The 25,619-nt window shown below is 38.5% G+C and overlaps 1 protein-coding gene across 2 annotated transcripts in view; it reads left to right on the top strand.

Moving 5' to 3' along the window:
• Positions 1-25,619, top strand: part of UPF2 (UPF2 regulator of nonsense mediated mRNA decay) — a 126,673-nt gene that overhangs the window by 74,346 nt on the left and 26,708 nt on the right. For both annotated transcript variants that reach the window (XM_008002258.3, XM_008002259.3), the window contains exons 11-18: positions 859-975; positions 6,404-6,589; positions 8,813-9,016; positions 9,824-10,099; positions 12,760-12,943; positions 16,516-16,655; positions 22,457-22,561; positions 22,859-22,957. In XM_008002258.3, the coding sequence (XP_008000449.1) occupies positions 859-975; positions 6,404-6,589; positions 8,813-9,016; positions 9,824-10,099; positions 12,760-12,943; positions 16,516-16,655; positions 22,457-22,561; positions 22,859-22,957 (1,311 nt within the window). The remainder of the gene's footprint in view (positions 1-858; positions 976-6,403; positions 6,590-8,812; positions 9,017-9,823; positions 10,100-12,759; positions 12,944-16,515; positions 16,656-22,456; positions 22,562-22,858; positions 22,958-25,619) is intronic.

Raw genomic sequence — 25,619 nt, 5'->3', positions numbered from 1 at the left:
TTCAAAATATGTAAAGCAAAAATTGGCAAGAAATTGGTTTCTATTGTATCATGATATGAACTAGATTAAAACTTACTTGATTCTTATTCATCATGCAAATTGCCTCCCATTTCAAATTTCAAATACTGTATTCCAAAATCTGAAAAAAATTTGAAATCTGAAACATTTCTGGTCCCAGGCATTTTAGATAAGGGAAACTTAACCTGTAGCAAGAAATGGGAGGCAATTTGGATGATGAATAAGAATCAAGTAAGTTTTAATCTAGTTCATATTATGTAGTACTATGTTCTTTGCAAATCATGCCATAGAAGGACAAAAAAGAGCACAAAAAGATATTCCTTATAAGCCAGAAAAACCAAGTGATTAAATGATACAATAGAAACCAAGTTCTCAAATGTCTCAATCTGTTTTAGTTTAGAAAATATGCATAAATGATTAGGAGGGTAAATACTAAAATGTCCTAGTGATATGTTGTGTCTATAATTCATATAATGAGCAAATAATACTTTTGTAGTGAGAATTTTGGAAAATAAATATATAGACCAAAACAAAAGGCATTGAGAAAAAGTCTGCTGTGTACGTGGCATGTGTTTAAATACAAAACATCTAATAATAAATATAGAAAGGGCTTTGACATTCGTTTCCACATATCTTTCTGTGAAAGACATTAAATATATTGAAGTTTTTCAATACAAATTAATGGCAGAACACAAAAGATGCCCAGCAGTGAACCCGAGTAGACTCACTTCTGTTTTTTACATTTTCCAAGTTCTTACACACATTAGATGTATGATAATTTCTTCCTCTACTAGGATTGAAGAGTTGCCTTTGTATTTTTCATCATTCTTCCTGTTGCAGATGCTTCTGTCAGACTTCTCTCATCACCATATTGAAATGGCATGCACCCTGCTGGAGACATGTGGACGGTTTCTTTTCAGATCTCCAGAATCTCACCTGAGGACCAGTGTACTTTTGGTAAGGGCTTGAGGATCCTGGAAAGAGCTAGAGGTTCTTGATTTACCTGTGCTTCAGAGGTTGAAAATATTGACCAGTGCTGGTTATCTTACTCTTTCATAAGAATACAAACATTTCTATCTAAACTGGAACATCCCATACCTATGAGTTGCCGTCCCTGGAGAGCTGTAGACATTTTTCTCACTTGGCTACCAATGAGTTCACAGTATTGCAAGGGGTAATTAAGTTCAACCTGTAACACTTTTAACAAATGATGCAGATGAGCAGGCACCCAATACTGTTTTTTAGAGCAATGTTTATGAATATTTTTGTTATGTTATGAATGTTTTGGTGCATCTCAAACCATTATTCGTGTGTCATGTAAGCACATAAAATGTAAGCTTAAATTTTAAAATTAAGACCAGGTGCAATGGCTCATGCCTATATTCCCAGCACTTACAAAATACCAGCCTGGGCAACATAGTGAGACCTCCTCTCTACAAACACATTTTAAAACTAGCCAGGCATGGTGGTGCTTTCCTGTAGTCCCAGCTACTCAGGAGGCTGAGATGAACTTGGGAGATCAAGGCTGCAGGAGCCGTGATCTTGCCACTGCACTCCAGCCTGGGTGACAGAATGAGACCCTGTCTCGAATGAATGAATGAATAAATACCCACACAGCTATAGGGGGGATGATAAAAATAAATGAAATATAATTACCATCTTCAAAGTGGTTCACCTCTAATGGGTGAGAGTTAACTACATAATTCTAATACAATATTGTAGGTACTGTAATGGGGGGCTGCAGAGGATATTGTGGGCTCATGGAGGAGGTACTTAAACCAGCCTGAGAGTTGGAAAGATCTCCCCTAATGGCTTGATAGTATTTGTGGAGTGTGAACTCTGTGCTAGACCCTTGGAATGTAAAGTTGGAAGAGTTTCTGCCCTTACGTAGTTTATAGCCTAATAGGACAGTCAGACAAATAAATAGAGAATTGAAATACATTATGGGAAGTTAAAAAAAAGAAAAAAAAGACATACATTATGGTAAATGTATAAGCCTAGGGTATTTTGGGTGTAGCTAGAAGAGACACCTAATTTACTATATCAGGAAAGGGTTCTTGGAAAAAGCAGTTTTTATTTTAGAGACCTAAGCTGAGTCTTAAAGGCAGAGACGAGAAACCAGTTGAATAAAACAGCTGCAGGTAAGACTGGAGGGGAGGGGAGGGTAGGCACACACTAGCTTATAAGGCACCCAGAGTGCCATGCTAAGGAGCTTGAGGTTTTTTTCCTGGTGGCAGTGAATAACTATTGAAGGATTTTAACTAAGCAGGTAGAGTGGTTATGATCAGATTCATGTTTTTAGAAAGATTAGTATGGAGGCGATAACTGCTGAGACCAGGGAGACAGAGAACAGTTAAAAGGCTGTTTTAAAAACCTAGGGAGACAACAATGAAGAAATGAATTGGGGTGTGGATGGTTGGGGAGAAACTGGAGAATTCTGACTTGCTATATGAAAATTTTTAGGAGGGGCCGGGCGCGGTGGCTCAAGCCTGTAATCCCAGCACTTTGGGAGGCCGAGACGGGCGGATCACGAGGTCAGGAGATCGAGACCATCCTGGCTAATACAGTGAAACCCCGTCTCTACTAAAAAATACAAAAAAAATAGCCGGGTGAGGTGGCGGGCGCCTGTAGTCCCAGCTATAGGGAGGCTGAGGCAGGAGAATGGCACAAACCCGGGAGGCGGAGCTTGCAGTGAGCTGCGATCCGGCCACTGCACTCCAGCCTGGGCGACAGTGCGAGACTCCCTCTCAAAAAAAAAAAAAAAAAAAAAAAAGAAAATTTTTAGGAGGTAGAACTGAGGAGACTTGGTGGTGAGATATAAGGGGTGAGGAAGCAGAAAATACACTAAGATAAGACTAAAATTCTGCCATGGGCATCTGAGCAGATGATGGCGCCAGTCACAGACATGGGGGAATAAAGGGGAGGGGACAGATGATGAGTTTGGTTTGAAGCACATCAGTGCTTATGGGATCATCTAAAATGTATTCACATTTATTTGAGAAGACATATAACCTTTTAACTGGTTTGCCTTCAAAATTATTATTGGCTAATGTTAAAATTAGTTTGGGGTATGTGTGAGTGTGCGTGTGTGGGGGAAAAGGTTCTAAAGCAGGCCAGATAACAGGTTGAGACTAATTGAGATTAAAAGCTGGATTATCTGTGTACAAGTGATAAGTTAAATGATGCATTCTATTTTGTCCAAAGAACTTACAGGGTGCTGTCATTAAATCTCTAGCTCTATTTAACATGGGAGTGTTTTCTTGTCTGTTTGGAAGACTGAATATTTAACAGGCATTCACTAATTATAGTACAAAGATGTGTCAGTATAGGGGCTTAGGTACAGTCAGTGTACTATAGAAATCCTTGGAGACGAGAGAAACAGTTATGAAACTTGGTATACCCACAGTTTAACTTATAAATAGCAAAACTTTCTCCTAGTATATGATGATTTTGCACGGATAGAAAAGCAGTCCATAGGAAAGAGTGAACGTGTTTTTAAAAAATCATTCATTTATTCCTGCATTGTTAAATATGAATTGCATGTCTGTCAGGCACTGTTTTAGGTGCTACATATGTGACAGTGAAAAAGATACAGCCCTTGCCCTCCTTGAGCTCACATACACACAGAACTTGAAATCCACCACCACCCAGCACCCCAGTCCACAACACTGCTTGGAGCTCATCAGTGATCTCCGTCTTCACATTTAAACCCAGCCTTCTCACCTTCGTGTGCAGTGCTCTCTATTACCCGTCCCCTCCCTCCTCTTCCCTCTTCCGCTGCTCCCTGCTGGGAACACACTGGCTTTCTGTGCCACATCTGCCTTTCTTTCTCCTTGGGCCTCTGCATGCTTGCTCTTCCTGAGGTTCTTCAGCCTTTGTTATCCTTCAGGTCCTAGTTTAAATGTCACTTTCTCTGAAAAACCTTCCCTAACCCACCCCGAACTAAAGTAGGTTCTCTGTTGTTTCAGATCGCAGTACTTATTGTTCATACTACTGTTGCAGTTATTACTGAAAAGAATAGTAGTTGATTTATTTGTTGATTTTATTCTGTCTTCTGACACCAGACTATTAAGCTTCCTGAAAGTAGGAATCATGTCTGTCCTGTTCACTGATGAGTTTCCCATGCCTGCCATATTGCATAACACTAATTAAGTACCAAGTAATTTTTGTTTGTTTTTGAGACGGGGTCTCCTGCTGTTGCCCAGGCTGGAGTGCAGTGGTGTGATTATAGCTCACCGCAGCCTCCAACTCCTGGGCTGAAGTGATCCTTCCACGTCAACCTCCCGAGTAGCTGGGACTATGGATGCACACCACCATGCCTGGCTAATTTTTTTATTTTATAGACACAGGGTCTCACTATGTTGCTGAGACTGCTGTCGAATTCCTGGCCTCAAGTGATCCTCTTGTCTCGGCCTCCCAAAGTGTTGGGATTATAGGCATGAGCCACTGCACCTGGCTACTTTTCTGTCTTTCTTTCTTTCTTTTTTTTTTTTTTTTAAAGAGATAGGGTCTTAAGCTTGTCTTCCAGGCTGGAGTGCAGTGGCATGACCATAGCTCACTGCAGCCTTGAACTCCTGGGTTCAGGCAATCCTCTCACCTCAGCTTCCTAAGTAGCTGGGATGACCAGTGCACACCACCATGCCTGGGTAATTTTTTACTTTATTTTTCTTTTATTCTGTTATTTTTTATTTTAGAGATGGGGTCTCACTCCATCACCCAGGCTGGAGTGCAGTGACATGATCATAGCTTACTATAGCCTCGAACTTCTGGGCTCATGTGATCCTTCTGCTTCAGCTTCCCGAGTAGGTGGGACTACAGGTACTTACTGCTGTGCCCAGCTATTTATTTTATTTTAGTTTAGTTAAGTTTATTTTAATGTAGAGAAGGGGGGTCTCACTTTGTTTCCCAGGCTAGTCTCAGACTCCTGATCTCAAGAGACTCTCTCACCTCAGCTTCCTAAGTTGCTAGGATTATAGGCTTGAGCCACTGCCCCCAGCAGATGTTTTTAAAATGACTTAATTATTCAGTAATCTTAATGCTTTTTGGTATGATGCTGTTTTAAGAATTAGGAGTGCTGTTTAAAGATCTTCAACTTGTCAGTGGTTCTCAACTGGCATCTAGTGAGTAGAGGCCAGAGTGGCTGTGAAACATTCCACAATGCTCAGAATAATCCCCCAAAACAAATCATCCAATTCGAAATGTCAGTAGTGCTGAGGCTGAGAAACCATGAAGTAGATGATGAGTGACTAGATCTGTATTTGTTAGTTACTTACCTCTCCTGAGCTGATACTGAGCAACCCTAGACACATTATAAGACATTGGGGACTTTTAGGTTTTTGCAGAGACATGTCAGGTATCTCATACAACATTGGAGCCTTGAGAATGAAATCTTAGTTGTACTGGGAACCGCTATAGTCAGCCCTTTATTTATATTTTTAGTCCTTATTGTCACTCACTTGTATATTTGAGCCTTACTTTCCTTAAAGTTCATGTTTTTTGGCAAAGTTATGAAAGAAGTTACCTTGGTAGCAAAGTTCTGAGTCTTTTATTGGATGAAACCTAAGGCTAAGTAGTCATGGACTAGTATGTTCTTTTTTTTTTTTTTTTTTTGAGTTGGAGTCTTGCTGTGTCGCCCAGGCTGGAGTGCAGTGGCGCGATCTCGGCTCACTGCAAGCTCTGCCTCCCGGGTTCACGCCATTTTCCTGCCTCAGCCTCCTGAGTAGCTGGGACTACAGGTGTCCGCCACCATGCCTGGCTAATTTTTTTGTATTTTTCATAGAGATGGGGTTTCACCATGTTATCTAAGATGATCTCTATCTCCTGACCTCGTGATCCGCCCACTTTGGCCTCCCAAAGTGCTGAGATTACAGGCTCGAGCCACCGCGCTGGCCCATGGATTAGTATGTTCTAAAAATAAGTAGTATAACAGTTAGTGTCCTTACGTGCTCTTTGATATGCCCATTGATTGTTTTTGTCTCACCATCCCCACCTCCTTGTGCTCTTTTTTTTTTTTTTTTTTTTAAGAGACAGGGTCTTGCTCTTGCCCAGTCTGGAGTGCAGTGCCAATCATGGCTTACTGCAGCCTCCACCTCCCAAGTAGCTGGGACTACAGGTGCCTGCCACCACACCTGGCTGATTTTTGTATCTTTTGTAGAGATGGGGTTTCACCATGTTGCCCAAGCTGGTCTTGAACTCCTGGGTTCAAATGATCCTGTCATCTCAGTCTCCCAGAGTGCGGGGATTAGAGGCATGAGCCACAGTGCCCGGCCCTTTCTTTGGCTTTGTAACCCATTACTTTGAAATAGTCAATCACTGAGAAGTTTAGTTAGAAGTAAAGGAATCTTAGAAGGAAAGTGTTTTGATTAATTTGGACTTTTTATTTTAGGAGCAAATGATGAGAAAGAAGCAAGCAATGCATCTTGATGCGAGATATGTCACAATGGTAGAGAATGCATATTACTACTGCAACCCACCTCCAGCTGAAAAAACCGTGAAAAAGAAACGTCCTCCTCTCCAGGAATATGTCCGGAAACTTTTGTACAAGGATCTCTCTAAAGTTACCACCGAGAAGGTAGATCTTATGAAATCATGCAGTAATAGTTAACGTGAGATTTGTGGTAGTACTAAGCTTCAGTAGAGTAGGAGAACTGGGGGTAGAGCTCAAGTTCCTTTACAGTCAACTCTGTGTAAGTCATCCTAAGAAGGAATTCTTATGATGATACATGATATTTGAGACATAGGTTTTGTTTTCCTTTTATGATAACTTTTTGTTCTAATTGAAATAGTAACTCTAGGAAATTTTGATTTTATGTACATATTTGAAACTATTACTCTCTCTCTGGTATTCCATAATAAATTTGTACTTAAATATTTTGCATCAGTACATGGGATCCTAACCTTTAGTAGACTTTATAAGAGGCCCATGATCCCTCTGAAATCTCATAATTTTGAATGTCTGTGGCTATTTGTATTTTTCCGGAAACAGGGTCTGCAGCTTTCTTTAGATTCTCAACAGGGGTTAATTTCCAGTGAAGATAAAGAATCACTGACCTATTATGTTAATAATTGTAGTTACCATGTTAGAAACTTCGCTTTTCAGTAAGATATGTCGAACAAAACATTTCTTGGTGAGCTCTACAACTTGACATACAATACAGCATAGAATTTTTTTCTTTTTAGGATGGAAGGTGATAAGAAATTATGTTGCAGGTTTGAAAATTGAAACCAGCTTCCTCAATCAGAGGCAGTAGTTGTTTCAAATAGTTTTGGAATTGTCTAAAAGTTTGAAAAGTGTAGAACGGCTAAATGAGTTCTCATACCAGCTTCATTGGAAATGTCAGAGTCATGTTTAGTGTTTGAAAGATGAATTGTGGATGATAATAGAGAGTAGAGATGAAAGGATTACTTTGCAATTGGCTAATAGTATCCATTTTATATAAGGAGAAAAATGGAAAGACTTTGATGATGGTTAGAGCTCTGCTGATTATCTTGTTATAGTAGAGGCTTTGAAATAATAATTGCTAACTTTTAAAAATAATTTAATTTAATTTAATAGAGATGGGGTATTGCTATGTTCCACAGGCTGGTCTCGAACTCCTGGGCTCAAGCAATCCTCCTGCCTCAGCCTCCCAGAGTGTTGGGATTACAGGTGTGAGCCACTGCATCTGGCCACTAACATTTTTATAATGTGCCAGACACTTTCCTATGTACTTCACATATTTTTAACTTGTCTAGTCTTTACCATAAACTAGGAAGTAAGTACTTTTTTGTTATCCCCCGTTTACACATGAGGAATCTGAGGTTGTTGTACAGTGTCAGTCTTGATATAGTGTCCTCCACCTTAAGGGATCTTTTAGCCAGTTGACTTTGGGTTTATTTGTTGGAAATTAATGATTTTATTTTTTAAGTGAGATTATTGACTGGCATAGTGGCTCATGCCTATGAGCCAACACTTTGGGAGGCCGAGATGGGCAGATCACTTGAGGCCAGGAATTTGACACTAGCCTGGCCAACATGGCGAAACCCTCATTTCTACCAGAAATACAAAAATTAGCTGAGTGTGTTGGCGCATGCCTGTAATCCCAGCTACTCGGGAGGCTGAGGCATGAAAATTGCTTGAACCCTGGAGGCGGAGGGTTGTAGTGATCTGAGACCGTGCCACTGCACTCTAGCCTGGGTGACAGAGCGAGACTCCGTCTCAAGAGAAAAAGAAAGAAAGAGAGAGAGAGAAAAAAAAAAGAGATTATTTATGTCAAATGATGCACCAAAGAGAACATGTTATTTTTCTTAAACCTTGGGTTTTTGTTTTTGTTTGAGATGGAGTCTCGCTCTGTCATGCAGGCTGGAGTGCAGTGGTGCGGTCTCGGCTCACGGCCACCTTTGCTTCCTGGGTTCAAGTGATTCTCCTGCCTCAGCCTCGCTAGTAGCTGGAATTACAGTTGCCCACCACCGTACTTGGCTAATTTTTGTATTTTTAGTAGAGACAGGGTTTTGCCATGTTGGCCAGGCTAGTCTTGAACTCCTAACCTCAGATTATCCCCCAACCTTGGCCTCCCAGAGTGCTGGGATTAAACTCTAGAAAATTTGAGGGCACTATGGAAGGATTTGGGAAAGATGATAATACATTTTATCATAATTAGAAAATCTCATTTTTTCTATTTCTGAAGAGGCTGATAGAGGATTTCTAATGTACTTTCTATTTCAGAAGTTCTCTGTAGAGTCATAGCAAAATTTCTGTATTATTTGGTCAGACTACTGTGCACTTAATAATTTAAACAAAATTCTCTTTATTTAGGTTTTGAGACAGATGCGAAAGCTGCCCTGGCAGGACCAAGAAGTGAAAGACTATGTTATTTGTTGTATGATAAACATCTGGAATGTGAAATATAACAGTATTCATTGTGTAGCCAACCTCTTAGCAGGACTAGTGCTCTACCAAGAGGATGTTGGGATCCATGTTGTGGATGGAGTGTTAGAAGATATTCGATTAGGAATGGAGGTAACCAAGACTTTCTTTAATGTCACACAATTGGAATTTGTGGATAATTTATTATTTCTAGGTTACTGTTGAGACTCAAGTTATAGGAATCTATAAATTTATTAGTTAGAAAAAGCTGATAATCATTTTATAAGAATTTTCTGTAAACACTTTCCTCTTTTTTTTTTTTTTTTGAGACAGAGTCTCGCTCTGTCACCCAGGCTGGAGTGCACTGGCACGATCTCCGCTCACTGCAAGCTCGGCCTCCCGGGTTCAAGCAATTCTCCTGTCTCAGCTTCCCAAGTAGCTGGGATTACAGGTGCTTGCCACCACGCCTAGCTAATTTTTTTGTATTTTTAGTAGAGACGGGGTTTTGCCATGTTGGCCAAGCTGGTCTCGAACTCCTGACCGCAGGTGATTACCTGTCAGCCTCCCAAAGTGCTGGGATTACAGGTGTGAGCTACTGCGCCCGTCCTAACACTTTGCTCTTATTGTAAAACCCAGATTTATTATTTTCTTAATTCACTGATTGCAGAGAAAATAGGTTAAGGGTAGAATTACATTTTAACTGTTTTAGAAACAATTAATGTAATGATAGCTAAATTTAATATCTAATATGTTTTCTTTGTGAAAACACTTTAAAGATAGCCATTTCCTAGAGAGAGAAAAGAACACCTGGAAGTGATCACTTTATTATGAAAGATCTGTCGTTTCTCTATTCAGTGTTCTTTCAGTGATTGATATTTTCAAGTTACAGAGGCAAGTTTAACCTGTTTTCATGTACACTACTCCTCTTTAATGAAAATCTGTGTTTTTGTTGCTGTTTAGGTTAATCAACCTAAATTTAATCAAAGGCGTATCAGCAGTGCCAAGTTCTTAGGAGAACTTTACAATTACCGAATGGTGGAATCAGCTGTTATTTTCAGAACTCTGTATTCTTTTACCTCATTTGGTGTTAATCCTGATGGCTCTCCAAGTTCCCTGGACCCACCTGAGCATCTTTTCAGAATTAGACTCGTATGCACTATTCTGGACACATGTGGCCAGTACTTTGACAGAGGTTCCAGTAAACGAAAACTTGATTGTTTCCTTGTATATTTTCAGGTATAAAGCTGAAATATTCAGTTTGGCATCATTTAATGCATTGCATGTGTTTTAAAAAATACTATTAGAGAAGAAACATGGTATTCATATACCATATATATGTTCATAATTAGATTCTATTGTTCATAGAAGAATGCTTTTGGAAATTTAAAGATATATGGTGGATTCTATTATATGAACATTCTCATTGCATGTAACTTTTATGATTGATAATGATTGCTCATTAATTTTGGGAATTATTTTCATACAGTTTATAAATTTGGTTCAGTAATTTGTGGACCATTATATTTAATACAGTAATTTATTAATTAAAATTACTTGTGATTTGTAATACATTTGTTAATGTTCTCTTCTCACTCATCTATATTCTGATTTACATCTCAAATTCTGGCTTCTTTTTTTTTTTTTTAAATAGAGATGGGGTCTTGCTATGTTGGCCAGGTTGATCTTGAATTCCTAGCCTCAAGTAAGCCTCCCACCTCAGCCTCCCAAAGTGTTAGGATTACAGGCATGAACCACCGTGCGCAGCCCAAATTCTTGTTTCTAAAAGATAGAATTTTTTTTTTTTTTTTTGAGATTGAGTCTTGCTCTGTCACCCAGGTTGGAGTCCAGTGGTGCAATCTCAGCTCATTGCAACCTCTGCCTCTCAGGTTCAAGCAGTTCTCCTGCCTCAGCCTCCAGAGTATCTGGGATTACAGGCGTACTCCACCACACCCGGCTAATTTTTGTATTTTTGGTAGGGGGTGGCGGTTTCACCATGTTGGTTAGGCTGGTCTTGAACCCCCGACCTCAGATAATCCACCCATCTCGGCCTCCCAGCGTTCTGGGATTAACAGGCATGAGTCAGCATGCCCAGCCTAATTTTTTTCTTTTTTTTTAAAGAAAACCTATCGCTTTTGAGAAAAATGTGTTCTAGTTAATACGGAAAGAATGTTCATTTATTCGTAAATTCTTGGGTTGTGCGCTCCATATCTTAATTTTGGTTAATTATATAAACTTCTCATTTAGACCAAGTACAATATAAATTAAATTCATATACAAATACAGGGACAGTACTACAACCTCTATAAAGTTTATATTTCAGAAGTTAACTTATAGGTTGATTAGTTGGAGCCCAATTACTATTTCCCATAAAATACAATTTTCTAAGTGCCGGTTAGGGTGAACAACTCACTATCAAGTGCTTTTAAGTTTTACTAAGTGCTGATAGCATCATTCAATTCTATATAATCACAGTTGTTAGTATTTTCATTTACCCATTATGAAGAAAATAAGTTTAATGTTACAACTTGAAGTATTAAAAATACATCCACATTGTGGCATGTGTTAAGTGGGGGGTAAATATTATTGGGGAATTGTGGTCTGTTAGCTTGCTCCTACCACTATTCTTTTGCAATAGAGGGAAACTTATTACTCCTTTACTTTCTGAATTGATGAGCAGAAAGTGGGGAAAAGGACTTGCAGATTTGAGGGTTGGAGTCCCTGTTATGTGTAAGGACCATCTTAAGTTGGATACTGTATTAAAAGCCAGAGTTTTGCTGCAAAATGGCAACTATAACAGCATCCAAACTAGAGTCTCTCTCAGAAGGGAATCATTCTTTGGATTCACTCTGAAGTCTTAGGCTGAGAGAAAAGAAACACTCAGAAATATTCAGGAGCAAAAAGAGATAAAAATGTTTCCCAAATTGATTAACAGACAGAAGTGCATAGCAGAGCCATACTTAGGAATTGGAGTCAAAAGTGAGTGAGGCCTGGGTGGTGAGGTCTGTGTGTTCCACCCAGAACATGGAGTGTACAGTTCAGTATTAGAAGGTCAGGAAGAAAGGATCACCTGGAGCAGTGCTTCCAAACTTTGCTGAGCATCCATGTCCCCTGGGGACATTGTAAAGATGCAGATTCTGATTCAGTTGATCTAGGGGGAGGACTGAGATTCTACATTTCTAACAAGCTCCCAGATGAGGTCCACACTTGTAGTAGCAAGGACCTGGAACAGACTGGAGAGGAAGAGTAAAACTCCCAGAGGAATACCTGTTTATATACTAGTAAATTCTTGGGTTGCGGTTGTGCTTTCAGTTAATGTAAATTTAGGAATTAGAACAAATATGAAATAGAACGTGGGAACCAGGCTTGGAGTAGAGAGGGAAAGTATCTACACAGTGCCATATACACAGTAGATGTTCAATAAATGCTTGTTGATGATTAGTGGTTTTTATATATTTCAAAAACCGTATCTTCAGATACTTTAACTCTTCAAAAATCAAAGCAAGTAGTACAGAGAAAATAATGAACATTTATCACAACAATGGCTTTGAATTTGGTTATATTTGCAAAATTAAATATGGGAAATCAGTACCTTGTTTTGGAGTACCTGAAAATTTATTTGGTATTTTATTTATATTATTTCCTTGCCTTAAAAAAACTGTGACAGTTATAATAAAAAGATATTTAATAAATTCACCAAATAGCTCAAAGCCTATATAGACAGAGGGAAATTATTGGAATAAGATCATTGCTGTTGACCATTAATAGAAATGGTAGGTATCTTTTACAACCTTTTAGCTTAATAGATATAACTAGGTAACAGCACAATATAGTTTATTATTTTTAAATATTTTGTTATTAATTTCTTGTAGCTAAATTTATTTTTCATTTGTTATCAGCGTTATGTTTGGTGGAAGAAAAGTTTGGAGGTTTGGACAAAAGACCATCCATTTCCTATTGATATAGATTACATGATCAGTGATACCCTAGAACTGCTAAGACCAAAGATCAAACTCTGTAATTCTCTGGAAGAATCCATCAGGCAGGTACAAGACTTGGAACGAGAATTCTTAATAAAACTGGGTAAGCAATTGATTATAGACAGAAAATGAAGGTGCTATTTGGCAGATTGTTTCTGGAATTTGCTTTATAATGTTACCAGTCAGAGTTTACATTGTATCTTTTCTATTTTCAGTGTTGAGTGTAACGTAATAGTGTTAGGTAATAGCCATGTGATGTGCTTGATTTCACTAGGTAATTTCAAACTGGAGAAAAACAATTATGCAGTACTCACAGGACTTGAAGCGAGTAATAGTGATGGGAAAAAAAAAAAACGAAAACCATAATCCTGTCTACCTCTCTTAATTGTAGAATTTTTGGTTGCTAATATAAAATCTATTTTTGATTAAAGCATTACTTATTTTTGCAGTATATATTCTCAACAGGCATTATTTCTTAAAAAGTGCAAGGAAAGAAACTGTAGAAGGGAGTACCTGTCAGAAGTTTGGAACTATCTTGCAGGGTAGGATTTCAGAGCTTACCACTGGCAGAGTTGCTTCTGTTTCTAAGGACTAGAGAAAATCTAGAGATAATTAGAAGGTTCTCTATATACTTCAGTATCCTAAGGTTGTTTTGGGGAGAAGAGTTAACTCTTGAATAGCTGCCATTAGAGCTGCAGGAACTTACGTGTCTTTAGAAATAACCAGTACAAGGTATAGCCATACCAACCTGGTTTATATGCTGATAGTTCTTAGCATGTTTTATTTTAGTCATTTTAAAGTGACATGTTTTGGACAGGTGTGGTGGCTCACACTTGTAATCCCAGCACTTTGGGAGGCCGAGGCAGGCAGATCACCTGAGGTCAGGAGTTGGAGACCAGCCTGGCCAACATAGCAAAACCCCATCTCTACTAAAAATGCAAAAGTTATTCAGGCATGGTGGCGCACGCCCATAATCCCAACTACTCAGGAGGCTGAGGCAGGAGAATTGCTTGAACCCGGGAGACGGAGATTGGAGTGAGCCAAGATCACGCCATTGCACTATAGCCCGGGCAACAAGAGTGAAACTTCATCTCAAAAAAAATAAATAAAATAAAAATAAAGTGACACGTTTTCAGACTATTAAGCTAGTATTTGATTTCCCACTAGAACTTGGTACATTCATGTCTATCATGAAGGGATCTTTACCTTCACCAGTTATGCAAATTATATAAATTTACTACATCACATATCTGAAGAACCACTTTTCATGGTAAAGGTTTTATAAGTGCTGCTACTGATTGTGCAAGTATTAACTTTTCCTGCAACTTAACCCGTAAAAGCATATGTGATTCTTTTTGTTCTTTGAACCTTTTTCCAAGTTACCTGCTTTCTTTTCCTTTTGAAATTTCTAATTGAATACATGATCTCATGTCAAGCAGAGTATTTATGAACTTATTTCACTTGCTTTGGATCCTTGGAAAATTGTTAAGTCTTAGCCTTCTTTCCCAAAAACCTTAATGAATGGTACTCTCTGGATAGTGGACATGAGTAAATATTAGTGTGATACCTAGTTTGGTGACAGAAAAGAGAACAGTTGTGCCTTGTCCTTTGTAGATCAAAAGGCAAAATTAAAGGACTGCAGGCTTCTTGTGAGGACTCTGTCCTTGCTTAGAATATGGAGGTAAGAAATAGATCGCTGTTCATGGATAAACTCAAAAGATGTAGCAGCTGCAGTCAGTGCACTCCCGAGTCTCCATTTGCTTCCTGGTTATAGAGTCTAAGTATCAGGAAGAAGACACAGGCAGAAAAATTGATATTAAATCAGTTTCCTACTGATAAACCAGAAGATAAGACAGTATTGTGCCTTTGGTAGTTTTTTGTTTTGACACCTGAAAATTCATTGTCTCATGTTAGTTTTGTAGTATCCCAATGTTAACATCGTAATTAATTGGGAAATACTAAAACCATTTTCTTATATTTTAAAAATAATTTTTAATAGTATTAAAAGTAGTAAGTGTTCATGACAGTAATTTTTTTAAATACCAAGAAAACAATACCAATATTCCATACAGAAGGATAATCATGTGTTACTATTTTGATACATATTTTTCTACTCTTTTTAAATTTTTTATGTGTTTGTGATTTTATAACCAATTGGTTCTACTTAATACATTATGAAACTTTTTCTTGACATTACACATATTCTTTTAAAGCTTTATTTTTTTTTTTTAATTGGCTGTGTTCATTTGTATCTGTGTGCTATAATTTACTTCATACAGCTGTTTCACTCTTAGGTTGATTCTAGTTTTATACCACTGTAAATAACATTTTTAGTGTACCTCTGATTTTCTCAGGGTAGGTAAGATTACTGGCTCAGATTTTTATTTTAATTTAAGAACAAAACTAAAGTGATAATAGTCAATATTATTTGAATTCTGGTTTGGAAGTGTTCAAACCAGTATTCATGAAATGAGAGGGTTAAATCATACCGTCACTAAAGTTTCTTCCTGCTTGAATCCTCTCAGATTCTATGAATCAACAGGTATTTATTTAACACCTACTGTGTACTTATTAATATATGTGCTCTCTTAAGTTTTGAACATATAAGTTTTTTGTCCTCAAGGGTCTTATAATCTGATGTAATATTTATGTGATTATTAGGAAAAAAATAACAACGTAGTATATCATCAAATGTAAGATGCTATAAGTTCTCCACATGCTTTAGGAGCAAATAGGAGAAAAAGTAATAGATTGAAATACTCATTGACAGTTTATGCAGGAAGTAAAACTGAAACGGAACTTGAAGAGTGGATGGGATCTGAAAGTACGTATTGAAGGGTGTTCTCTATTGAGAAGGATATTGGACAAGCAAGATCTTAAAGCAGTGTGTTCTGTGACAGGAGATGTCTGAGGCAACTTCAGGGGAGGGCTTAGGAGAGAGGAGTGGGTAGCAGATCAGTGGGATCAGATGAGACCATATTGTGTGCTCTCAAAAGTAGAGAGGGTGGATTGGAATTCCAACAGGAAGAATTAACTAGGCTGTGAAATGTGGGATGGACACAGGAGGTGAAAGCAAATTCAGGCCAGGGAGTTCCATTAGGCTTAGGAGGAGAATGCTGTTATTGAAGGAAAAAAGTGAGTCTGTATGGTGACAAAGCTGCTATGTAGCTTTTTGCCGCATTCCCCCCATCTTAATTTGCATACATTCAAATTAATAGCCAAATATGATTTATCCATTAAAGTGGCACAATTTGTTTCAAGTCTTTGAGTTTTTGGAGACTCTTTAAATCTCATTTGGTAAAGAGTGTGGCCAACGCTGTATCTTACATATGGCTGAGACTGTACCTCCTCTGTTGCTGTTTTCTACTTTTGTCCAAAAGTGAGATATATAAGATTATCCAAGTATTTAAAGCTGTAAGAAAAGAGGGAAAAGTATACACACATATACACTTATTTTTTGTCGCTTTTTGTTAGTGGTGTTTCTTTGTTGAAATGTAGGCCTACACATTTAGTTTTTAAAATGTCTCTCACCGCAGTTTTTAATTCTTTTACGTTTGTTCTGAGAAAATGGCTGTTGAATTATTAATGCATACTTTTACATGAATTGGTGTAGTATAGAAAACTGGCCTGTATCTATTTTTAATGTATTTTCCATTTCCACCTTCTCATTTCAAGGCCTAGTAAATGACAAAGATTCAAAAGATTCTATGACAGAAGGAGAAAATCTTGAAGAGGATGAAGAAGAAGAAGAAGGGGGAGCTGAAACAGAAGAACAATCTGGAAATGAAAGTGAAGTAAATGAGCCAGAAGAAGAGGTGATGATTTTTATATATAGCAACATAGAGTATATTTGTATAAGAGTATTTTGGGCCGGGCACGGTGGCTCAAGCCTGTAATCCCGGCACTTTGGGAGGCCGAGACGGGCGGATCACGAGGTCAGGAGATCGAGACCATCCTGGCTAACACGGTGAAACCCCGTCTCTACTAAAAATACAAAAAATTAGCCGGGCGTGGTGGCGGGCGCCTGTAGTCCCAGCTACTCTGGAGGCTGAGGCAGGAGAATGGCCTGAACCCGGGAGGCGGAGCTTGCAGTGAGCCGAGATCCGGCCACTGCACTCCAGCCTGGGTGACAGAGCGAGACTCCATCTCCAAAAAAAAAAAAAAAAAAGAGTATTTTGATTATATGAGCCAAAATTTTTTTAATACATAAGACCTCCTCCTTAGTTGTTGTTTTTTGTTTTCTCTTTTTTCTTTTTTTTTTTTTTTTTTGAGACAGAGTCTTGCTCTGTCGCCCAAATTGGAGTCCTGTGGCACAATCTTGGCTCACTGCGACCTCTGCCTCTTGGGTTCAAGTCATTCTCCTGCCTCAGTCTCCCGAGTAGCTGAGATAACAGGTACCTGCCACCACGCCCAGCTACTTTTTGTATTTTTAGTAGAGATGGGGTTTCACCATGTTGGCCAGGCTGGTCTTGAACCCCTGACTTCAAGTGATCCGCCCCTCACAGCCCCCCAGAGTGCTGGGATTACAGGCGTGAGCCACTGCACCTGATCTCTTATTTAGTTTTATGATAGTAAATGTAACTAGTAGTATATTTCTATCATAAAACCCCTTGTTTAACTGAAAGTTTTTTTTTTGAGATGGAGTCTTGCTCTGTCCCCCAGGCTGGAAGTGCAGTGGCGCGATCTCAGCTCACTGTAAGCTCCGCCTCCCGGGTTCACGTCATTCTCCTGCCTCAGCCTCCTGAGTAGCTGGGACTACAGGCACCCACCACCGCGCCTGGCTAATTTTTTGTATTTTTAGTAGAGATGGGGTTTCACTGTGGTCTTGATCTCCTGACCTTGTGATCCGCCCGCCTCGGCCTCCCAAAGTGCTGGGATTACAGGCGTGAGCCACCGCGCCCGGCCACGTTAAAAGTTTTTAAAGAAAGTTATAAAATACTGATCATAGCATTTTTATTTAATAAGCAATTTAAAGAAAAAAATTGTTTGATCTCCACATGTCTTTTTTTTTGTTTTTTTTTTGAGACAGGGTTTCTCTCTGTTGCCAAGGCTGGAGTGCAGTGGTGTGATCATAGCTCACTGCAGCCTCAACCTCTTGGGCTCAAGCGATCCTCCCACCTCAGCCTCCTGAGTAGCTGAGATTGCATGGACGTGCTACCACGCCCAGCTAATTATTATTATTTTTTTTTTTTGTAGAGATGAGGATCTTGCTCTATTGCCCAGGCTAGTCTCAAACTCCTGGGCTCAAGCAATCCTCCTCCCTCAGCCTTTCAAAGAACTGGGATTACAGGTGTGGGCCATTGCACCCCACTTCTTGTGTATTGTAATCTCGCTGTTGATTATGGACTTTTTAAAAGTCAGTGGATTTTATGCTCTTCAAAGCAAAATTACTGGCTAGATATTAATGAGCTTTGCTTTATTTTTCCCAGATCTCATGGTTATATGAAATCCGAAATTCAACATATACCATAGTAATTGATACACCCTTTTTGTATCTATGACTCTATTAAGCTAAACCATATGAAATTGCTCTTGTACTGTTTCTGACTTAGCAAAATGTCATTTCTGTATGATTAAAACTAGCAGTTTTAATTCTTTCGGTTTTGTCGATGTTGTTTGATACAGTCTTCACTGTCACCCAGGCTGGAGTGCAGTGGGATGATCTCTGCTCACCATAGTCTCCACCTCCTGGGTTCGAGCAATTCTTGTGCATCAGCTTCCCAAGTAGCTAGGATTTTAGGTGTGTGACACCAAGCCCAGCTAATTTTTGTATTTTTAGTAGAGACGGGGTTTCACCATGTTGGCCAAGTTGGCCTCGAACTCCTGGCCTCAAGTGATCCCCCCACCTTGGCCTTCTAAAACACTTGGATTACAGGCGTGAGCCACCATGTTTGACCCATGATTCTTCAGTTTTTTCTTCCAAACTCACTTACATTTAAAAGTTCCATGAAACTGTGCACATCTGTAGTCCCAGTTACTCAGGTGGCTGAGGTAGGAGGATTGCTTGAGCCCAGGAATTCATGTCCAGCCTGGGCAACATAGTGAGACCCTGTTTCTTTAAATTTTTTTTTAAAAAGTCAAACAAAATAAAAGGATATCTGGGATTTGCTTTATATAATCTCGTAGATTGGGGAATGGGTTACGGGTATAGAAGAAAAAAATGAGAATTTAAAAAGTTAGATTTAGTAAGATACGAATAGAATACTGATGAAATTAAAATGTAAGTCATGAAATTAGCAGTTTTTCACTGGAAGTATTATTTTAATTAAATATTGAAAAAAGTTTAAATTTGCAGTCAATACTTAAGTGTTTTGGGGAAGTTTAATTTCAGTTTTAAAGTTTTTATTTGAGTAAATGGGATGTAAATATTTTGAGAATGTGGGTTTAATATTTAAAGGAATGTTAATTGTTTATAACATTCATAAGATAGATTGGCAAACTGGATTTTTAAAAAGCTTTATTTAGAATTAAAGAGAAAGGACTCATAATTTAAGGTGATTAAAGGTTTCTGCGGTCAGATGTAAAAATCCATAAGTCTGTGTTTCCTTCAGCCCTAAAGCTTTGTAACTTATTGAATATTTGGAATGCTTTAATTGCATAACAAATGGCTTTGCTGTTAGTTAAAAAGGATTGGTTGTGAAAAGATAGGCAATAATGTACGGTTTTCCTAATTGGCTAGTATTTATAGGCAGTGGAAATGCACCATTAAGTATTTATGTTATTTGCTACCACTTTTTCTTTACAACCTTAGAACTTCCTTAGATATAAATAAATTAGTAAAAATTTAGAACTGGAATATGTTTCTTTAATTGGCTTCAGTGTACTAGATGGGCATTATATTGCTTTGTTTTCAAAATGAGGTTGTAATAGAAACATTCAGTAATAGAATTCAAGTTGACTTATTAAGTATTTTATAACAACAAAGGGAAATGAGAAAGTATTTCCATTTCATATTTTCAGACTAATCTTATGGTTGTCTTGGATTTGGCTACTGTACTAATTACATGAGCAGTATCTAATAAATCCAGCATCCTTGGTAAATATGGCATTAAGGAGCACTCATTTTCTTATTAATTTCTCATTTGAATTGTTCTGATATGTTTCCTCCTCTAAATGCATTTTCTCCTTTTTAAACATGAACTTTATACTTTTGATAGTTATATCATTTGTAACCATTACTTACTTTTCCAGTTGGAGAATGCATAGTGCACTGGATACATGGGTGTTTGCTGCATAAAAATACAAACAAAACGTGCAGAGGGAGGTTCCATGTGCTTGTGTGTGGAAGTGAACTGGGACTGTGGTTCACTTTGTGAGAAATGAGGTTGGAATAGTTCACTTCTCCTTTCACCCCAAGACCAGTTTCCCATGACCGTTTTCCAAACATAAGGAGGAGAAATTTATTAAAGAAAGAAGATGCATTGATTATGAAGTGATAAGAGCAATGGATATTCTACAGTTATTTACTTTGAGACAGAAGGGTTATAATTCAGCTCTTCAAAACAAATGCTGTGTTCTATTTTTATCTTGGTCCTCAGCTGTTCAAGGTTCTATTTGACCTTTTGAAGAGTGGGGGTGACTCTTAGCACCTGACAACCAGAATATTTTCTCTTAAATATCAGCTATCTAAGTTAAAGATAACTGTTTCAATTAAATGTTCTTCTGTGACAACTCCAGTATTCTTTAGCATTGTGTAATTTATCAACAGAAAGTACAAGATTCATTCTTATAATAGCAATAATAGTTATTTACTGAGCAATTATTATTCATGGTTACTGCCCTAAGCGCTGTATTTGTATTACCATTTCTCATACTACCCTTGCAGTAGGTGGGAAATGAAGGCACAGATAGGTTGAATAATTTTCCCAAGATCATAGAGCAGGTGGTGGCAGAGCCGGTATTTGAACTCAGGCAGTTCGCCTTTTGCTACGCTGTTCCTCTTGCTTTCCCTAGCCTCCTTAGGTTTTGTGGCTCATTGGCGAGCACTTCTTAATTCCACCCATTGTTATATCAGTGTACAGTGGGATTAGGACAAATGAAATTCTTGTTCAAAATCTTAATTTGAAAAATTAATGCATGCTCCATTCCCTGAATAATATGAAGCATAAAGGATGGAGAGAGGGAAAAAGTTAATGTATTTTAGCTTAGTTTTTGAATGGGAAGTGTCTTTTAAATGTTAAGAAAGGATTCATTTTTTCAAGAGCAAATTTAAGAGCACCTCTATTGCAAATTTAATTTTGAATTATAAAATTAATTCAGAAAACATTAATGCATTTGGGGGGGAAAAGGTAATGTATTGATGTACATTTTCTTTTTGAGTGGGGAATGGAGTCTCGCTTTGTCGACCAGGCTGGAGTGCAGTGGTGCAACCTTGGCTCACTGCAGTCTCTGCCTCCCAGGTTCCAGTGATTCTCCTGCCTCAGACTCCTGAGTAGCTGGGATTACAGGTGCCTGCCACCATGTCTGGCCAATTTTTGTATTTTTAGTAGAGATGAGGTTTCGCCATGTTGGCCAGGCTGGTCTTGAACTCCTGACAAGTGATCCCCTGACCTCGGTCTTCCAAAGTGTTGGGATTATAGGTGTGAGTCATGGCGCCCGCCGTTGGTATCCATTTTTGAAACGTTTTCATTTTAGGAACTCAAAATCTTCAGCTGTCTATACAGTGTTATGGTTTTGGAATTAATTGCTCCATACACTAAAGATAACACATTTAAGTCATTTGTTTCAGGAATTATTTTTCAGCCATCTTTGCACAGTGAGAAGCAGCTGGGTTTAGTGGGTTTTTTTTTTTTTTTTAACTCTTAAGGAACCATGTTGGGGGTGACTTGTGATACTGGGGTGGAGGGGCAAACGAAGCTCCACTCTGTGCTTTGTGCCCTTTGAAAATCTATCTGAACTCTGCCCCATCTTCTGTTTGACAAGAAATTTCAGCTGATCGAAGTGGATGGAGGCAGGGACTGACTGTGATAATGGGGTGAAGTAGTCTTTGAAAACCACCAGTTAGGGGAGCTGAACGGCCAAGTCTTCTGCTTAATAGCAGTGTGCCCTTGGGCAAGTCACTTAACTTTCCTGAGTCTCAGTTTTTTCATGTGTAAAATAGGAACAATAAAGCTTGTCCTTGCATCCTCAGACTTGGGTAGAGCAAACAAAATGAAGTGTATGAGAATACCTTCCAAACCGAAGTGCTTTATGAAAGGTATTGCTGTATCATTGCTTTCACCTCGTAATACTGTTACATTTGAACTTTCGTTGGTTTCCGTTGCAGTTAGATGGGTATTAAAGAACTACTGTGAGACATTCAGCGTCTCCAGATTAGTTTCAGGAGGAGAACACAAAAGGCTCAGGAAACTTCTTCATTGTGGAATTCAAGGGAGAGCTTCTACAGTAGATCTCTGTATTGTTAGATCAGTTGAAGGCAGTAAGATGGGTTTTCAACTACCAATTTGTCTTGAATGTTGCTAGCTGACTTTGCCCTCCCACTGGAAGCCAATTACATAAAGAGCTAAAGCTTGAGAATAGTAAACAATTATACAGAAGTTTTGAAATCTTTTTAAGGCATGTAAAATATGATTAACTTCTCAAAGTGCTTTAATCTTCTAATATTCAATAATTTCAGGAGGGTTCTGATAATGATGATGATGAGGGAGAAGAAGAGGAGGAAGAGAATACAGATTACCTTACAGATTCCAATAAGGAAAATGAAACTGATGAAGAGAATACTGTATGTATGGCTGAAAAGTTTACTTTTTGAAATTGTGCAACATTTTTATAGTATTCAAATTTTAGTCACTAAACTTTTGTTTCTTTTGATTATGAAAAATGTTTGTTTAGAAATTCATTTTCAATTTGTTTTCCTAACCATTTTCTTTAAATTCTTTTAACATTGAATAATGTTAGATATTTTACTCGCTTTACTCCTTGAGTTATGTTGAGCAAGTTATCAATACTAAAAGGCTTTGCCCTAGAAAACATTACAGTTAAAATTTCTGGTCTGATTTTGTTGTTTTGTTTTAATAAGGAGGTAATGATTAAAGGCGGTGGACTTAAGCATGTACCTTGTGTAGAAGATGAGGACTTCATTCAAGCTCTGGATAAAATGATGCTAGAAAATCTACAGGTATTAAATGTTGTTTGTTCCAAAGACTCTTCTCAATACAAAACATTGCAGCCCATTATATTCTGGTTCATGTGAAGGCCTCTTCTATCTAAGTGTCTCTTCTGCAGCAGCTTTTGCTAGATCATGTGTAGACAGCTTGCAGCTAGCTGCTTGTCCTTCTTGCATCCCACATCCTGATTTGCATGAGGTAGAGTCGGTGAAAATGCAACACACACAAGATTTGGAACAGAATAATTTCATTATGCCAGTCTTTGCCTTTATTTCTTAAATCGTATTTCTTTTCTTTTTCTTTCTTGAGACGGAGTCTCACTCTGTTGCTGGAGTGCAATGGCACGATCTTAGCTCACTGCAACCTCCACCTCCTGGGTTCAAGCAATTCTTGTGCCTCAGCCTCCCCTAGTAGGTGGGATTACAGGCATGTGCCACTACCCTGGGCTAAGTTTTGTATTTTAGTAGAGACGGGGTTTTACCATGTTGGCCGGGCTGGTCTCGACCTCCAGACCTCTCAGGTAATCCACCTGCCTCAGCCTCCCAAAGTGCCGGGATTACCACGTGAGCCACCATGCCCAGCCTATTAACTCATATTTCTAAGACTTCTTTCTTGCGGTTTGTTTGGAAGCCAAACTGTGCATAAGATAGACATTTGGGATCATTTAATTTAGTAAATTCTTACATTTATTAGTTGAATAGCTTCTATGTTAATGGAAAAATGTTTGTTATTTAATGTTTAAAGAAATACTAGTTGTTTAATGTATTCATAACATTAATAAACTGGATTTTCTAAAAAACACCATCTAGCAGTTTTTTGAATGCCACAGTAATTTCAAGTAACTATATTTTTCTAGAGTTAGAGGTAAAATCTTAGACAGCTTACTTCAGCCCTATATGTACTTGATGTTAACCCTTTGGTGACTTGACGAGTGGGTTTGTTCAAATGGCAGGACGCAGGCCCCGTTGGGGTGGGTTTGGTGGAGAATGGGAAGGGAGGGAGTGAAGATACTGGATATAGATAAGTCTTGAGGAGTTTTGCCAGAAAGGGAAGAGAAACGGGGAGGTAGCTAGAGAAGGTCATAGAGTTAAAAGACAGGGTTTTTTTTTTTAAAGGTAGAAGATATTATGGAATCTTTATATGCTCATGGAGCAGTCCTTTAGAGTTGAAATATTGGATTTTACTTTCCTTGATGCTGCTACAGCCAAAGGTATGATCAAGTACAAATTAGTGTTATAGGTGTCTTAGGTGATCTTCTTTCTTTAAATATTAAAATAACATGTGTTTGTATATCCAGAAAGCTCCTAATTTATGAAATAAATCTTACATTTATTTTATTTAGGAGCCCAAGCAATCAAATAAAACATAATCATTATAATCCCTTGGAGGAGAGAATGGTTCACTTCTCTGAGAAACTTCCCATCTTATATGAATCAGTAGCCATTTACTCAGCCACTCATTTCTTGAGCAGATATGTTTATTGGGTACCTACTGTGTACCTCACAGTGTGCATCAGGCTAAGTATAAAGTGGTAAATGCAACTGACGTGGTTCCTGTTCTAACAGAAGGTAGATATTTAACAACTAAACAAATACATCATTTCAAATTGTGATGAATGCTAAGAGCAGAATGCTTTGGTAGAGATTAAGGGAAGGGCATTCCTAGATAGGATAATGGGGAAGACGTCTCTGAGGTCATGAATTTCAAACAGGGCAAGTAAAGTGGAGCCATCCATCCAGGTGAAAATTTAAGGGAAGATGGGAACAGTGTGTCAAAAGTCTTGAGGGAGAAAAGAACCTGTGTTTAAAAAACTAAAAGAAGGCCGGCACTAATGGAGGGCGGGGCACGATCCTATGTGGGAGGGTAGAGGTACCCAACAGGGCAAGACTAAATGCAGGGAGCCTGGACAGAAGGCTGTTGTAGTGAGTCAGGTGAGAGGTGATGGTCAGCTGTCTAGCATATGGCAAGACACATGGAGAGAAGTCTGGATTTCAGCTATTCAGGGGTAGAACGACCTGGCTTATTTGTTGCTGGATTGGATATGGGTGTGTAGGGGGCGAGGCATCAAAGATGATAGCTGGTTTTCCAGATTGGGCCACTGGCTAATCTCTGGGACAGGAAACAAGGGATCAATGAGCAGAAGTTTCCCTTCGCCCATGTTACACTTGAGAAGCCTTTGAGGTGTCAAAATGGAAATGTATGGAGATCAGAGGGATATGTGGAGTGAAAACAGAAATGTGACTGGTAGAGTATATTTAAAGCATTGCAACAAATGATTCATCCCTGGTGTAAAGTGTGGAGATAGAAGAGAAGCAGGGTCAGAATTGAGCCCTGAAGAACCATAACATTTAGAAATAAGGTAGAAAAGCTGATGAAGTCAAAGGAATAGAAGTTTTTGATATGGTCCAATAATTTTTGCTTATTAACGGTTCTTGAAGAAGCAAGCTGGAAGGATGGGAAGATATAATCAAGGAGGGAAGTTTGGATTCACATTTTTGCAGGAGATGTGCTTTTTGTGCTGGAGAAAAACTTAATCCTATACTAGGCCCTAGTTTTTAAGCATTATCAAAATACTGAACAACTGTACAATATCTCTTTGTTTTGATAAAATTGTCACAGGAAGATGCAGTATCCTAGAGATACTAGTTTTCCATAAATCAAGCCCTTAAACTT

The sequence above is a fragment of the Chlorocebus sabaeus genome, chromosome 9 (genome assembly GCF_047675955.1).
Source record: "Chlorocebus sabaeus isolate Y175 chromosome 9, mChlSab1.0.hap1, whole genome shotgun sequence".
Classification (NCBI taxonomy): domain Eukaryota; kingdom Metazoa; phylum Chordata; class Mammalia; order Primates; family Cercopithecidae; genus Chlorocebus; species Chlorocebus sabaeus.
The sequence above is the reverse complement of the archived record's forward strand: the minus strand, read 5'-3'. Positions and strand labels throughout refer to the sequence as shown.